Source organism: Molossus molossus, unplaced genomic scaffold, assembly GCF_014108415.1.
Source record: "Molossus molossus isolate mMolMol1 unplaced genomic scaffold, mMolMol1.p scaffold_m16_p_1, whole genome shotgun sequence".
NCBI lineage: Eukaryota > Metazoa > Chordata > Mammalia > Chiroptera > Molossidae > Molossus > Molossus molossus.
The window spans coordinates 49,411,145-49,427,911 of record NW_023425344.1 but is presented as its reverse complement, the minus strand read 5'-3'; the positions used below and the strand labels follow the sequence as shown (position 1 = coordinate 49,427,911).

At 36.9% G+C, this 16,767-nt stretch overlaps 1 protein-coding gene across 1 annotated transcript in view; it reads left to right on the top strand.

Moving 5' to 3' along the window:
• LOC118643943 (transmembrane protease serine 11F) overlaps positions 1 to 15,372 on the top strand; it is a 63,263-nt gene extending 47,891 nt beyond the window's left edge. The window contains exons 7-10 of the mRNA XM_036282268.1: positions 6,157 to 6,358; positions 9,855 to 10,114; positions 11,679 to 11,821; positions 15,019 to 15,372. Of these exons, the coding sequence (XP_036138161.1) occupies positions 6,157 to 6,358; positions 9,855 to 10,114; positions 11,679 to 11,821; positions 15,019 to 15,177 (764 nt within the window). The 3' untranslated portion in view covers positions 15,178 to 15,372. The remainder of the gene's footprint in view (positions 1 to 6,156; positions 6,359 to 9,854; positions 10,115 to 11,678; positions 11,822 to 15,018) is intronic.
• The last annotated feature ends 1,395 nt before the right edge of the window (positions 15,373 to 16,767 follow it).

Genomic DNA, 16,767 nt, shown 5'->3' with positions numbered 1-16,767 from the left:
AACCCATGTTGTTTATATCTTCTTGCTTGCCTTTATGTTTGTTAAATCCATTTATTAACCTTTATTTCTTTGTTATTAAACTCAAGTATAAAGCAAGAACTATGTATAATGAAAAACTTACAATCTAAATTCCTCTTCTCAACTTCAATTGCCTTTTGAGTTTTTGATAGATAAATTTATAATTTTACTTATCACTTAATCTTTAAATACTTAATCAATATCCTTTTTCAAACACTATTTCCATTTTATCCCCATAGTTACAATTATTTACCATCACTAAATTCTCCTGTTAGTTTACTATTTCCTACTCTTGAGTTTTGATTTAGAGTTACCCTTTTGCCTGCCAAACTGTATGTTCAAGTTATTTTATTTTATTTTATTTTATTTTATTTTATTTTATTTTTTGTGGTACGTGCCCCTAGTGGGAACTGAACGCAGGACTCTCTGGTCCTCAGGCCAACACTCAACCGCTGAGCCAAACTGGCCAGGGCTCTTCAAGTCATTTTAAACAAGAATATTATACAAATTGTATATTTCCTGAGTATTTGCATATGTAAGAATCTATTTCCATTTCCTTTATCTCACTGTTTTATAGGATTCTTGGTCATAAACTTTCCCAAATAATTCTATAGAGAATATTCTGTTTTCGTCTAGTGTTTTTGCTATAGAATAGAAGTCTAAGCCTGGTGTGATTTTTATTATCATGTAGGTTGCCTTTTTTTGTTTCTGGATGATTGTAGGAATTCTTTATCCTATAACTTATTTGCCAAGAAATCTAGATGTGGTTGTATTTTTCACTGAATTTTGCCTAGGGCACTCAAAAGTGTTTTCAATATGGGTACTCTTTTTTTCTTGTTCTGGAAAAATGCTTTTCCATTATAAATTTATGATTGATTCTGTTTCATTTGTTCTCCTCCAACCCCCTGGAAATACAAATAATTTATTATTTGAATGTCCATTTTCTTCCCTCCATACCAATTATTATTTATAGTTCCAGCTCAGGTTACTTTCCACTGGATTCTGATAGATTTGACCAGTTCTATACTTCTTTATTTTTTTAATTTTTTTTCTTTGTTGATTTTAGAGAGAGAGGAAGGGAGAGGGAGAGAGAGATGGAAACATTAATGAGAGAGAACATTGATTGGCTGCCTCCTGTATGCACTCCACTGGAAATTGGGCCCAAAACCTGGGCATGTGCCCTGACCAGAAATCAAACTGGTGATCTCTTTTTTTTTATTTTTATTTTTTTATCTTCACCCGAGGACATTTTTGCATTTATCTTCAGACAGAGCAGAAGGGAGAGAGGGAAGAAGAGAGAGAGAGAAACATCGATGTGAGAGAGACACATCGACCAGCTGCCACCCACACAACCCCAACCAGGGCCAGGGACAAACTGCAACCAAGGTACATGCCCTTAGCGGGAACCAAACCTGGAACTCTCCAGTCCGTTGGCCGAGGCTCTAACTGCTGAGCCAAACCTGCCAGGACAGAACCAGTGACCTCTTGGTGCCTGGGTTGACACTCAACCACTGAGCCACACCAGCCAGGCAGTTCTATACTCCTGAATACCACTTATCTCAGTTGTCTGGTGTCATTTTTTTCTCTTTAGTTCTTCCATGTAGATTTTACATCTGTTATGACTTTATGTGATTTCTTGAATTTTATTTTATTACAGACAGCATTTTTGTTATATGTGGTCTTATCACAGCATATTTTCCCCTTATGGTTGTCTGCTTTTGTTCTTATGTTATATTAAGGTAATATCTTCTTACAAATCTTTACTGATACCAAGCACATGTGTACTAATAGTTTTTGTAGAAAATAAGTTTCAGAGATATATTTGTATTCTGAGATTACATATTATCGGATGTGGGGAGGCCTAATCTTCCTGTACAATTAGATGTAGGCTTAAATTCTGATTTACAAGCAGAATATATAAGAATGACATCAGCCAACCCTCTCTTCTACCAGCTCCATCACTTACTGATGCCAGTGATCTTTTTCTATTTAAATTGCTATTAATGAGGTAGGTTGCCTTCATCTGTTTTTGGTGCTATAACAAAATACTACAGACTGGATGGCTTTTAAATAACAGAAATATATCGCTCACAGTTCTGGAGGAAGTCCAAGATCAGGGTACCAGCATAGTTGGGTAAGGGCCGTCTTCTGAGTTATAGACTTCTTATTGTATCATCAGATGGTAAAGGGTGCTAGGAGATCACTTTGGAGTCTCTTTTATAAGGCAGTAATTTCATTCATGAGGGCTTTAACCTCATGACTTAAGCCATCTTCCAAAGACCTGACCCGATAATATCATCACCTTTAAGGATTTGGATTTTAATATGTAAATTTTGGGGATATTCATTCTCATCTTTTTTTTTTTTTTAATTCCTAGATAGTACAGTATACTGGGAATCGTGGTTTCTGACTACACACATAAAGAAAAGATTGATGGGTCACAATGGAGTGGTTTACACCATAGTGTCTGCTTGGCTGGGGACAGGTTCAGTGCTGATTGATTCCCTGGGTTGGAGAAATCACAATAGCAGTGAATCAATGGCTTTGTCAGACTTCTATGATTCTCCACATAGTTCTAACTCTCAGATAGAGAGTGGGCAGTCCAAGAAGTTGTTTCTCAAACTAACCCACTGGTTATTAGTTATTAAAAATTTCTACCACAATTTAGAATATTTTCTTATCTTTCCTTAATTTTTATGATTTGCTCCTTCTGCCCTTGAAAAATACCATAAACTTAATTTTCATCTTCAACATGAGGATAATAACACACCATTAGGAGTTGTGATGTGGCTCATGACTAGAAGATATTATTTTAGTATTACCTTCATGCATTTTAAGGGGAAGCTAGGAGAGGAAGTTTTAGACACTAGTGATATGCTATCATATTAACTTAGAAACCCTATTAGTTCGATTTTAAGCTCACCTTAAGCTGAGGTTATTTAACTGTGAGGGAATTATGACAAATTTGTAAATCCAATTTCAGGCAATTATTTTTTACCTGTTTCTGAATAAAATTACTTTTTGAATAAAAAATAAAAACTTGTATTCTTAATAATAACAGAAATAGCTTGGCCGGTATGGCTCAGTGGTTGAGTGTCTACCCATGGACCAAGGGTTCACCAGTTTGATTCCTGGTCAGGGCACATGCCCAGGTTGTGGGCCAAATCCCCAGTGTGGGGCATACAGGAGGCAGCCAATCAAAAGTCCTAGACTGGATAGTTTCACACGTGAATTTTACCAAACATTCAAAGAACTAACACTTATCCTCCTCAAACTATTCCAAAAAATTAAAGAGGAGATAAGATTTCCAAGCTCATTTTACAAGGCCAGTATTATTCTAATTTCAAAACCAGATACACTGCAAAGAAATAAAATTAAAAGCCACTATCCCTGATGAACATAGATATTAAAATCCTCAACAATATATTAGCAAAATGGATCTAGCAATACATGAAAAAGATTATACATCATGATCAAGTGGGGTCAATGTGGGGATGCAGGGTCGTTACAATATTCACAAACCAATAAACTGAATGGGAGAACACATTCACCAATAATACATTTGATAAGGGGTTAATATACCAAATTTATAAAGAAATTATAAAACTTAACATCAAAAAAAATCCAATTTAAAAATGGGCAAAGGACCTGAATAGACACTTCTCCAAAGAGGACATATAGATAGCCAATAGATATATTTAAAGATGCTCAATGTCACTAGTCTTTAGAGAAATGCTAATTAAAACCACAATGAGATATCATCTGTCAGAATAACTATTATCAATAAATCAACAAACAACAGTGTTTGTGAGGATGTGGAGGAAAGGGAACTCTCATGCTCTTTGGTGGGAATGCAGATTGGTGTAGCCACTGTGGAAAGCAGTCTGGAGTTACCTCAAAAAAATAAAAAATGGAACCGCATTGCAACCCAGCAATTCCACTTCTGGGAATATATCTGAAGAAACCTGAAACACTAATACAAAAGAATATATACACCCCTATGTTCACTGCAGCATTATTTACAGTAGGCAAGATTTGAAAGCAGCCTGTGTCCATCAGTAAATGAGTAGATCAAAAAGCTGTGAGCCCTGGCCAGTTTGGCTCAGCGGTTAGAGCACTGGCCTGTGGTCCAGAGAGACCCAGGTTCAGTTCCTGCTAAGGGCATATACACGGTTGCAGTTTGTCCCAGACCCTGGTTGGGGTCATGCAGGAGGCAGCCACTCGATGTGTCCCTTTCACGTTGATGTGTCTCTCTCTCTCTCTTCCTTTCTCTTCCTCCCACTCTATCTGAACAAAAAATGAAAAAATGTTCTCGGATAAGGATTCAAGAAAAAAAAAGCTGTGATACATTTACACAACAAAATACTATTCCACCTTTAAAAAGAAGAAAATCTTACCCTTTGCGATGGCCTGGATAAACCTGGAGAGAATTATGCTAAGTGAAATAAGCCAATCATAGAAAGACAAGCACCATATGATTTTACTCATATGTGGAATCTAATGAACAAAAAACTAACAAACAATAGAGAAACAGACTCATAGAGAACAAACTGACAGCTGTCAGAGGGGAGGGGTATTGCAGGGCTGGGAGAAAAAGGTGAAAGGATTAAGCAAAACAAAACAAAAAAACTCATAGGTACAGACAATAGCATGATGGTTACCAGAGGGGAAGGGGGGTGAAGGGAGGTAGAAGATAGTATTGGGGGATACATGGTCATTTAAGGGACTTGATTTTGGGTGATGAACACATTATACAATATACAGATGATGTATTATAGAATTGTACACCTGAAAGCTATGTAATTTTATTAACAAATGTTACCCCATAAATTCAATTTTAAAAAGAAAAGAAAAAGAACAAGATCCATGATTTCACTCATATGTGGGATATCATAAAACAGAAAGCAACAAATTAACAACCTAAACAAAGGAACTCATAGACACAGACAACAAAAAAGCCATTACTAGAGAAAGGGAGGTGGAGGAGAATGAAGAAGACAAAGGGGGTCAAATTTATGGTGACAGAAGGAAACTAGTCTTTGGGTGGTGAGCAAATAATGCAATATTCACATGTATTATAGAATTCTACACTTGAAACTTATATAATGATATTAACCAATGTCACCCCAATAAACAATAAAAAACTAGTCTTTCAGTTTTTAGAAAACTAAAAAGGGGCATTATTGTTTAAATTCAGGATTTTGCAAAGTCAATGTATAAATTCATATCAAGGGAGAATCATGACTACATTATTGGGTTCTCTTTTACTAATAAAAATACAAACTTTGATGTGGATCCTCCTAATTTTATATCCAACTCTGTCACTTACCCTTGGGTGACCTCCAGCAATTCATGTACTCTCTCTAAGGATGAGTTTTCTCATCTGAGAAATGTTTTGTTGTAAATGTATTTAAAACACTTCTATATGTTTTTTACTTTTTTATTTAATTTATTGGGGTGATATTGGTTAATAAAATTATTCAAATTTCAGTTACACAATTCTATTAAACATGTTTTTATTGATTTCTTTTTAGAGAGAGAGGAAGGGAGAGGGAGATAGAAACATCTATGTGAGAGAGAAACTTGATTGGCTGCCTCCCGTACACCCCATATTGGGGATTGAGCTAGAAACCCGGGCATGTGCCCTGACTAGGAATCGAACCAGGACTTCTCAGTCAATCCACTGAACCACACTGGTTGGGCTCAGTTGTACAATTCTATAATACATCATCTGTGTATGGTTTGTGTGTTCACACCCCAAGCCAAGTCTCCTATCATCATTTACCCCCCCCCTTTTCTCTCTTATCTCCCATCCCCCTTTCCTTCAGGTAATCACCATACAGGATCTATTTTTGATACTCAATAAATTATCTACCTATCTATTTATTTATCTATATGTGCTTTATATAGAGAGACAGAAGCTGATTCCTGGATTAGATGTCTTGAAATAGTAAACATTTCTTCTGAACCTCAATAAAATCAGTAGAAGCCTACAGACAACCTCAGAGACTGCATGCTAGGAATGGGTTTTAAAGAGTAGCAGGGGCAATGGGCTGCCCAAGCATCAGCATCCAATGCAAGTCAGGGTATGCTTTATCCCCTCCTTTCATGAAAAGCTAATGTCTATTTCTATGACAGGCTGTGGAATAAGAATGACATCTTCAAACATGCCATTACCAGCATACACTTCTACAGAAAGGATTGTCCAAGGAAGGGAAACAGCTATGGAAGGCGAGTGGCCATGGCAGGCCAGCCTCCAGCTCAAAGGGGCGGGCCATAAGTGCGGAGCCAGCCTCATCAGTAACACATGGCTGCTCACAGCAGCTCACTGCTTCCGCAAGTAAGTTCAACCAGGGCTGTTGTGAGCCTTCTTCATTTAGTTGCCATCAATGGATTCAGTGCTTGGGAAGAGTCTAATCTCACCAGCTTATCCTCTGCTCCATTATAGATGGACCCTCCTCTGCCCTCTAAAATGAATTGTGCTTGCTCTATGCCCTGATCACATTCATCTCCTCTTCCTGCTCTAAATACCTATGATGTTTGGTTTATATCACTCTCATGGTTCTCACCATGTTTTCCTGTATTATCATGACATTAGTGTTGGAACTTTCCTACTATATCAAATTATTGTAACGACTGATTATTATACATGTAGTAAGCTTAAACTTTTCCACATATGCAAGGAGAAAATTCAGCCACTTCTTTTTGTTTTTGTTTTTTTATTAATCCTTCTATCCTCCCACAATCAACATCTACTATCATTCTATAAGTAAGACAAAATCAGAGGTATCACTTTGGAAGCTGTCAGTTCCAACTGATCACCCAAGAACCCCTGTGACTTGTGCAGACCAGAGAGGTATGTGGATGATGGGAAAGACCTGCCACCCTGTCTCTCAGCCCTCACGGTGTGGAAGACGGGTCAGTTAGGATCCAACAGGAGCAGTCTGCTTGAGTTTTCACAGTTGTAGCTGTTCAAGCTCAGCTATGTCAGTTCATGTAGATGGATATACACAGGCACCTACTGCCCCAGGTGATCAGGGACACACCTTTCCTCCCTGAGGTATCACCAGCAGAGTGCAGAAAGTTTTTCCTTTTAAACTCTCAAAAGATAAAAGCTCTGAATGAAGCCCTGGCCAGCGGCACTGTTCACAGATCCTTTCAAGAAAACTATTTTTTATGAGTGTAGGAGGCTCTTGACCATCCTTCTAAGAGTAACATCCAATGGTTCCAAGGTATATACACTTTTTTTTTTTATTGGAGTTTATATGAAATGGGAATGACCTAATGAACTTAAGTGGTTGTTTGTCACTCTGTGATGAGAAATGAGGAAAGGGACTCATTTATATTTACAAAATAACCAGCATCGTGCCTTAGGTGAACTTGAGTTTCACTAATTCTTTAAGGCTTTCTGATTTTTTGTTTACATAGTGCTCCAATCTTTACACTTGTTTTGGGAGTATCATCCATTTTTATTTATAACTGATACCTGATTATATAAATGGAAAATAAACCCAGATGTCAATATATTAATATTTAATGAAGAATATAAGCTATAGTGATTAAGATACATGTTTCAGCAGGTTCAGTGTAGTCTCTGTGTGCTAAAAGACCCAAACAGGAATTGGCCATTAAGTTTGGTAAGATAGAGCTAATTGATGGCCTAGATAAGAGAAATTGAGGTGATATAATGGGGATGGGAATTAATTAGAGAATAGAAGAAGGATTGGATGCCATGAGTTTACATGCCACTTTCAAAGAATTTTTAAATAAATGGGAACAGAGATTTGACAGGTGATGATGGTTACACAGGAAGGACTCACAGGAAGGATTTCTTAAAATATAAATTATGGCATATTTTATGCTTATAATAATAATCTAAAAGAGTTGGGAAGTGTAATGATCCTGGAAAGGGTTCAATTTAAGGAGTGATAATAATTTCATGTAATCGCACAATGACATATACTATTGTGAAGGGAAAATATAAGGTACATATATCCAAAGTGTTTGTAAATTTTGGGTTTTTTTTCCTACAGAAACAGTGTATTTTTTAAAAATCATGTTTTAGAAGAATGTTAGTACCTTTATGCCAATAAAAAAGAAATCTCAGCCTTTGTGAAAGTGTGGCTGGGGAAACATTTTTGGCAGGATAATATGAGAACTGGGCCCTCTATCTGACATTAAATAGCTGGACATGTCCCTCTTCTGGGCAAGCCATTTAACTTCTGAGCTCGGTGTCTTTTTTCACAAGCACGTTGAAGGGACCTATAATTCCAGGATTCTTTTCTGGTTGACGATGCATGAAGAGATGGGTACTATTTTTAATGTATTCAATTAATTTACAAGCTCCTTGAGGACTGACATTACATTTGTGTTGCATCTCCCAGAATTCTAATTTTCAAATGAATTCTTCAACTTTAAGATTTCAGCTTTGAATAAGAACTTCCTTTAAAGTGTACACAAGTAAAACAGCTGAGAGAGGAGCCCTCTGCATCTCCATTCCCCGCCCCTGGGCTCTGCCTGCTCATCCCAGGGGCTGTGCCTAGTACTTTGAAAACCACTGATCTTTCAGGTTTTCATTACGCTGAAACATTTCTGATTCACCAACACACTAATCCCACATGAACAAGGAAATCCCCTGTTTAAATTCCCCTCTGTGTAGTTTCCTTCTATATAATGTTCCTCTACAAGGAGAATTACAAGTTTCTATATGTTTAAGGTGATATATTTCTAGTCATTCTTGATGGGGATGATTAGAAAAAGAAGGAACTGGGCTTTGGGGAAGAATAGAAAGATAAGGAGATGGTAGTACTACTTAGAAGTTGCTTGCAACGTTAACTGTGGGAGACAAAAGCATCTGTGTGAAGGGAGAGGATCAAAAGTAGTAAGAGGGACTGACCAAGCCAGATCAAATGGTGGTGAGGGCTCTCACAGCATTGCATTGAGCCAGGGCTGCTTAGTCCTTAAATATCTGGACTGAGTCTAGGCGTAGGTGGAAAAACAATCCTGTCTACACACAAGTTTTTATACACAAGAGACAAATTACACTTTGTCTCAAGGATATTAGTAAGACCCAGTAAATAAGAGCCAGCAAGTGAGTCATCAAATAAGAATGGATGGAGTGTCTGATACAGAGGGAAGATGCCTCTGAGCATGTAGAATATTCAAAACAAATAAAAATTAATATCCACACATTTCATTGAAATGATAGAAGACATAGAATCTAATTAATTTCTAATAAACAAAAAATTACAGGATTAGAATTAACTGTATGGTACCCATCAACATTAATAACCCAAATGAAGCATGGGAATTCCATTTAGTTGCTGTACTCTTTTTAATTTTAGAGTATGTAAAATATTTTAAAGGCCTTCATATTCTCACTCACATCATCAGTTTGTTTTGTTTTTTGTTTGTTTGTTTGTTTGTTTGTTTTTGTCCTCACCCGAGGACATTTTTTGTTCAGGTAGAGTGGGAGGGACAGAGAGGAAGAGAGAGAGAGAGAGAGAAACATCGACGTGAAAGGGACACATCGAGTGGCTGCCACCCACACGACCGACCAGGGCCTGGGACAAACTGCAACCAAGGTACATACCCTTAGCGGGAACCGAACCCGGGTCTCTCAGGACCGCAGGCTGATGCTCTAACCGCTGAGCCAAACCGGCCAGGGCTCATCAGTTTGTTTAATCTCTTTTTTCAATAAGGTCTTCAATTACAAATCCTTTTACTACAGGGATATTTCAGATGCATAATATCAATTGTTGGGGAGAAATACAATCTCAATCTTTTAAAAAATATAGTGTTAAACATCATAAATTTTACCCTTTAATGTTTTACAGTAATAAAGACCCACGTGAATGGATTGCTACTTTTGGTACAACTATAAAACCACCTGCAGTGCAACGAAATGTGGGGAGAATTATCCTTCATGAAAATTACCATAAAGAAACAAATGAAAACGACATTGCTTTGGCTCAGCTTACCACCCGAGTTGAGTTTTCAAATGTAGTCCAGAGAGTTTGCCTCCCAGATTCATCTACAAAGTTGCCACCTAAAACAAGTGTATTTGTCACAGGGTTTGGATCCATCGTAGATGATGGTGAGTAGTTCAGTATAGTTTACCAGTATAAGTACGTCTAAAGCTCTGACAAGCTGGCTTAAGGGACTCTTTCTTTAGAATTTTATAAAAATAATGTTGATGCTTCCAATGTACGTGGCTCCAAAGAGATCAGGCGGGCTGTGGACTAAAAAGGAAAAGGAATCAGGTCCCTATCCTTGGGAAATTCACAATTAATTGAAGCAGTGGTAAGAAAAGGGAGAGGCTAATATAGAAGAAAAGAACAGATTGTTTTACATGCTGTCTTACCTACCAACCCTTACCCTCAAACACACATGACCTACACATATGTTCTTTGTGTCCCTTCTCTGTATTATAAGAAGAGACAAAATGCTATGGAAGTACAAAGGAGCAAATGAATACAAATTGTATATTTCCATATATAAACACTACTGGTTAGCATATACTTTAAACCACAATCTTATGATACTTTCTCCTTCTCTCCCTCCTCCTCCCCCCGTCCTCCCCCCCCCTTCCTCCTCCTCCTTCTTTGTCTAAATTCTTCCTTGTGTTAATGAGCATTTATGATGATCATAAACATAAAAGTGCTTTGCAATTTTCATTTTGGTTAGTTAATAGAAGCTGCATTATTTTTCCTATGTCCCACTTCCTACGGGGTTTAAAAGACACCAATTCTAAAATTTTATAAACTGAAGACCAGGTACTACTAATTCATTCCATTTTAAAGAGAGAGGTTAATTAAATATTTTAAAATGAGAAATAAGACATGTTTAAGGTTCTATTAAGGATATCCTGAAGAAACTAGGAGATAAATGCTAATATATCTTAATCTGGCTTTTATCTATGTATTTGTTTGTTTATTTGTTTATTTTGACAGAACTTGATTATATATAAAATTTCCCAAATGCCCCATGCATCTCCAACTTGACTTTGTAAGAGGTTGTTGTAAGTCTCCCTCAGTCTTCCCTCCCCATCCTGCTAGCTCAGGGACGACTGACTGACAGCTTCAGTCAGGAGCCCGGAGCTACTTCCCTTTCCTTCCTGTGCTCACTTGTGCAGTGTTCTCTCCTCCTAACCCCTGGCTCCACTGTGCTGGCGTCAACTGTTGGCATGTACTGGACATCTCTTCTGTTTCCCACACTTCAGGCTGCCCCTAAATAACACACTACGCAGACAGTGGAGCAAATATCTCTGTGCAGCTCATATCCTGATCTCTACTTGAATAGCTTTTAGAAAAATCAGTCAGCTTCCCTGAGCCTTAATTTCTTTATATGGAAAAAAATGTGCCAGTTGGACAAGATCAGCGTGATGGTTCCTCCCCTCTTGAAAATATATATATAATTGCATATAGTTGTAAAGGGTCTAATAGCTGTTGAAGAAACATTGATGTAACACGGGGTTGTATATGTTTATAGTTCCTCAAATGTAGACATTGATGAAACAGAAAATAAAATTTGGCAACAATTAATGTTAATAAAATAATATTGTGCTTTTGCTCCTAAGAATATACAATTTATTGTCTTCCATACCTTAGACACAATTGTAGTTGAAGAACATGTTTTTTGTTTGTGTGTTTGTGTAATAGGACCTACACAAAATAAACTTCGGCAAGCCAGGGTGGAAACTATAAGCAGTGATGTGTGTAACAGAAAGGATGTGTATGATGGCATGATCATGCCAGGGATGTTATGTGCTGGATTCATGGAAGGAAAAGTAGATGCATGTAAGGTAAGTGCAAAGTCAAGGTCAAAACTTTAAAAGGAAAGTTTCCATTAGCTATTTCTAAATTTAGCATATATTTCACTTGGGAGAAAAAAAACGTGACAACTATTTCACCAAGGACCCAGTTTAGTTAATAATCATAATAAAAAGTATGATAATTGAATGTTTACTGTGTGCCAATCAAAGTGCTGAGTACTTTTTATGCATTATTTTATTTGAGATTGAACCAGTACTACAATTATATTACAAATTAGGAAACTAAAGTCTATTGCTTCTATTTCTAGTTCACACAATTACTCTTATTGTCTACTGTTATTATCTTAAACAAATGAAAACAAAGAGACACAAAAACCTCTCCTCTGAAGACTGCTTCCTTCAGCTCTGTCATCATCTCTCATGGATCTTGTTTCATCTCCCACCTCGGAGTCTCTCTCCTTGGTCTCATTCTTTAATGATTTTGACACCTGAAACAGGTTTCCTCTCCACTCCAAGCCCTGCAGTATTAACACTGATCCATTTGAATGCTGGACTTTTAATTCCTAGAGCTCCTAATTTCCAGTGATCTTTACCTCATTTCAGTCACATCTTGAACCTTGTCACCAAAAACTGTTCCAACTACATAAACATTAATTCTCAAATTTTTCCTATTTAACACTCCTCCTAATCCTTTCTGCCTGCTTGTCAACTACTCCTGCCCCCTTGGCCACACTCTGTGTTACACCCCAGCATACCAACCCCTACCCTAAAACACACACAACCTACACATATGTTCTTTGTGTCCCTTCTCTGGTTTATTTTTATCTTTAGCTTTTATCACCACCCAGTACCCAATATATTATATTTAGCTGATTTATTGTCTGTCTCTCCCACTAAACTAGAATATAAACTCCATGAAGCACAGATTTTGAGGGGTCTATTTTGTTTACTGCTGTATTACCAACACCTAAAACAGTGCTTGGCACAACTATTTGTTAGCTGAACAAAATATTACTTTTCTTCAACTTAAAAGAGACCTGTAGACTATTGCTTCTCTATTTTCTCACATTTCATTATCTATTCCCTTTCTCCCACCATCCATTTGTCCAGTTCAGATTTTATTATCTCTCATTTTTATTTATTATTTATTTCATATTTATCATTTTTTAATCTTTACTGTTGAAAGTATTACAGATGCCCCCCCCGCTTCTTTTCTCCAATTGACTCCCTCCTCCCTGCTCCTAACCCATTCCTGCTTTCTCCAAACTATTGCCTGTGTCCACTGGTTATGCATACATGCATAGAAGTTCTTTGGTTTAACTCTTATTTTTTAAACAGTTTTGCTAATATGCCAAGTTCACCTGTTGCTCTCTGTTTCCAGGGTTTCTTCTGTCTGACAAAGTCCCAAACCTAGAACTCAACTATCCAATCTCTCTCTCTCTCTCTCTCTCTCTCTGCTGGAACCTGGGAAGTCAAATGCTCCTCGAAAAAAAAAAAAAAAATAGCAACACATTGGTTCCACTCAAGTTTCCAGATAACAAAACTGACAATTTTACTGTTTATGTTTTTCTTTTCCAAATCTAACTTTCTCTGAATTCTCCAAACATTTCCCACATTCCTCGCTTCTGTGGGTTTTTTTTCTACCGCTTTATTCTCAACTGATAATTTTGTTTCCCAATTTTCAAAGAAAACTAGTAGTCATAAGAGGGGAAGTTCCCCCATCTTCCCAGAATCAGACATGCAGACCTGCCTTCATCTGGACCCACTTTATCCACCTTTAGTTTAGGTCACAACAGGGAAGCTGCCTCTTCTCTAACACTGATTGCTTCTCTGCTCAGGTTCCTCTTCTTGTTGGCATTTTGGAAAAGTTTTCCCTAGCAATTATGTTCTCTCACTCTTTTCATAGTACACATTTCTTTTGTAACTAGATCCTTCTCCATTTAGATCTCTCAAGTTAGGAAAAACAAACAAATAACTCTTTCTTGACCCATAGTGCCTTCAGCTAGCACCCTGTTCTCTTTACCATCAAATATTTGGGAACCTGTCTATACCCATGGTCTCAATCTTCTCCCCCTACTCCACTAATTTCTCACACCATTTCTATATGATTTCTGTTCCATCACTTCGTGAAAAATAGCTCTTCCTCAGGTTTTCAATTATGCACCTGTGACCCCCCACAAATGATTTTTGGTCTTTTTTTTTAACCTCTTAATAGCATTTAACAATGCCTACCACTCCCTCGTTCCTGAAATATTGTCTTCCCTTACCTTGCAATGATTTTCTTCCTAGATCTCTGTCTGCTCCTTTTCTCTTTTGCAGGATCATTCTCTTAATCCCAGACATTAAATTTTAGCATACCCTATGTCTGTTCCTCTTTTTACTCTATACTTTCTCTGTAGAGGATCTATTTCTCTTCCATAGTTTCATTATCATCTTTTGGCAGATGATTCATAAATGTATACTTTTAGACCACAATCTCCAGACTTATGTATTTCCTCAAACTCAACTTTTATTTCAAGACTTATGCAGGAGTGGGCAAAGTAGATTTACAGTTGTGAGTATGCAAGAGTTTATACTTGTATTATTAATTATTTATTAATTATTATATCATTTTTATTTATATTATTTGTCTTCTTATTCTTCTTATTTTTATTATTTAATATTCTTACTTGTGATTTATCTTTTAGGTAGTGATGGCTTGTAGTTTGACCAATGACCAATGAAAGGGGATACTTAAACAATACCTATTTTTGCCCACCCCTGTATATCCTATTCCACTTGGATAATTCAAAGGCATCTCATTCAAAATCTTACACCTGGTTCTGCTCTTATCCCTCTCTTCATCTGATCTTTTTCCTATGTTTTGTACCTCTGTGAATGGCATCCCCTTTCATTCTGTTAAACAAGCCAGAGGACTAGAAGCCATTCCACTTTCCTTATCCCTTATCTATGCACATATACTAGCCTTATATTAAATATTTTATATACATGCTTACTAACCAATGCATAAAATATCTAACAAACTAACAAAAAAATCCAAGAATACTGAACCTAAAATAATGTAACCACTTCATATGAGTGTTAGTATTTTTAGAAAGCAATACACTTTAAAGCTTAACATGTTCTTTGTACCCATTTTCTTTTTTCCTGTGGAAGAGAGATGGCTGCAATGACCTTTCTACTCAATCAGAGTTAACAATTTTAAATATTTTTTTTTGTTTCTCCAGGGTGATTCTGGTGGACCTCTGGTTTATGATAATCATGATATCTGGTACCTTATTGGTATAGTAAGTTGGGGACAATCGTGTGCTCTTCCCAAAAAACCTGGCGTCTACACAAGAGTTACTCAGTATCGAAACTGGATTGCTTCAAAAACTGGTATATAGTGTGAAATGTCGGTGAATTATATCCTTGTCACACAGAGCTAGAACTCCTGCATATTGTATATTATTTATATTCACGTGGTTTGGATCAGTGCTTTTGCTGAAAGTCAAGAAGTCCTTCACACTCAAACCAATCCAATATTATGAGGTGGCCTTTGTGACCGAACTCTACTCTGAGGGAAGAAGACACAGCAAATGACCGGTAGCACTGACTTCTCATTCACAAGGGAAACTGTTTGTATTAATTATTAATAAGATGAATATTTATAAATGATTTTCCTCAAAGGAAGATGAGGACCGTCATTTCCCACAAGATATGAAGAGCTGTTGAGGCTGCCAAAATCTTACCTGGAGCACTTGGGATTCTTCTAGCAAAAAATCGAACAGCCTTCCCTGAGGATTCAGAACTTTATTCTTCTAGCACTGATGATTGGACACTCAGTGGCTAGACTGGAGAAGCATGGGATTTGCAATATAACGTGAACTCTAACCTGGGTTTTTAAGTAATAATAGAGAACATTATCATTAACCATAAGAGTTGTCATTTAAAAGATGTTGAAATGTATCTGAACTTGCTGTTAACATTGTTATAAACACAAAAGCACTAGCTTCAGGGTACGTATCATATTGTTAATATGCAGTTATGATTTATTTTTTAACAGCATCATCAGTTGCTTTAGGCCAAAAAGGAGAATAAAATAGACTCTTGAGAACATTTTCCATTGGGTAAAAGGAGGATAAAAAGAACTGATGGGACCTAGGCTAGCAGAGTTGGTTTCAAATTATTAATAACAGGAGAAACACTCTAGATTTTTGATGGCATGAGCTGTCCAATTATTTATTTAGAAATATCTACATCAGTATATGGTAACTGGTGCTCCTGCAAGTCTTCAGCCATCTGATGGGTTCTGTATCTATCAGAATGGCAGATTGAGAGAGCTGATCTGTGTAAAGCACTTAGGACAGTGCTTGGCATATCTATATCATACACTATAAAAATGTTTGCTATAATTGAAAGGAATGCTTATGTGAGTTTTAAGATAAATTAACCTAATTTGTCAAGTGAGTAAATGACTTTGAAGCTTAAATCAGCCCCAAATCTAGTGGCGGAGAAGCCCCGGCTTTTGAATCAGGCTGCTGAGCTTCAACAGTGGCTGTGCCTCATATGAGCTGTTTGTCCTTGTACAGGTTTCTTAACGTGGGAGTTAAAATGGTGCCTACTCATATGATTGTTATGAGGATTAAATGCACTAATATGAGTAAAGAAAGTACTTGGAATAGTGGCTGCACACAGTAGGCCAATAATATGGACTACTATTAATTATTATTAGTGTGCCTTGGACTCAATAAAACAATATACTTTTTAAAAACTGTCCCTTGCTTCTTTAAAGTCATATAATCAATTTTGGAATACTTTCAATTACATTGTAAAAATATTAGCTGACACTAGATTTTCAAAATCACTTTTTTTTATATCTCATTAATATATTTTGAACGATGTCTAGAAACAGACTTCATTCAAAATACAGGGTGCATGGCCATCTGGCCTCAGGGTTGTGACTACAGAGATGTAGCTGTATTCATTTCCAGGCC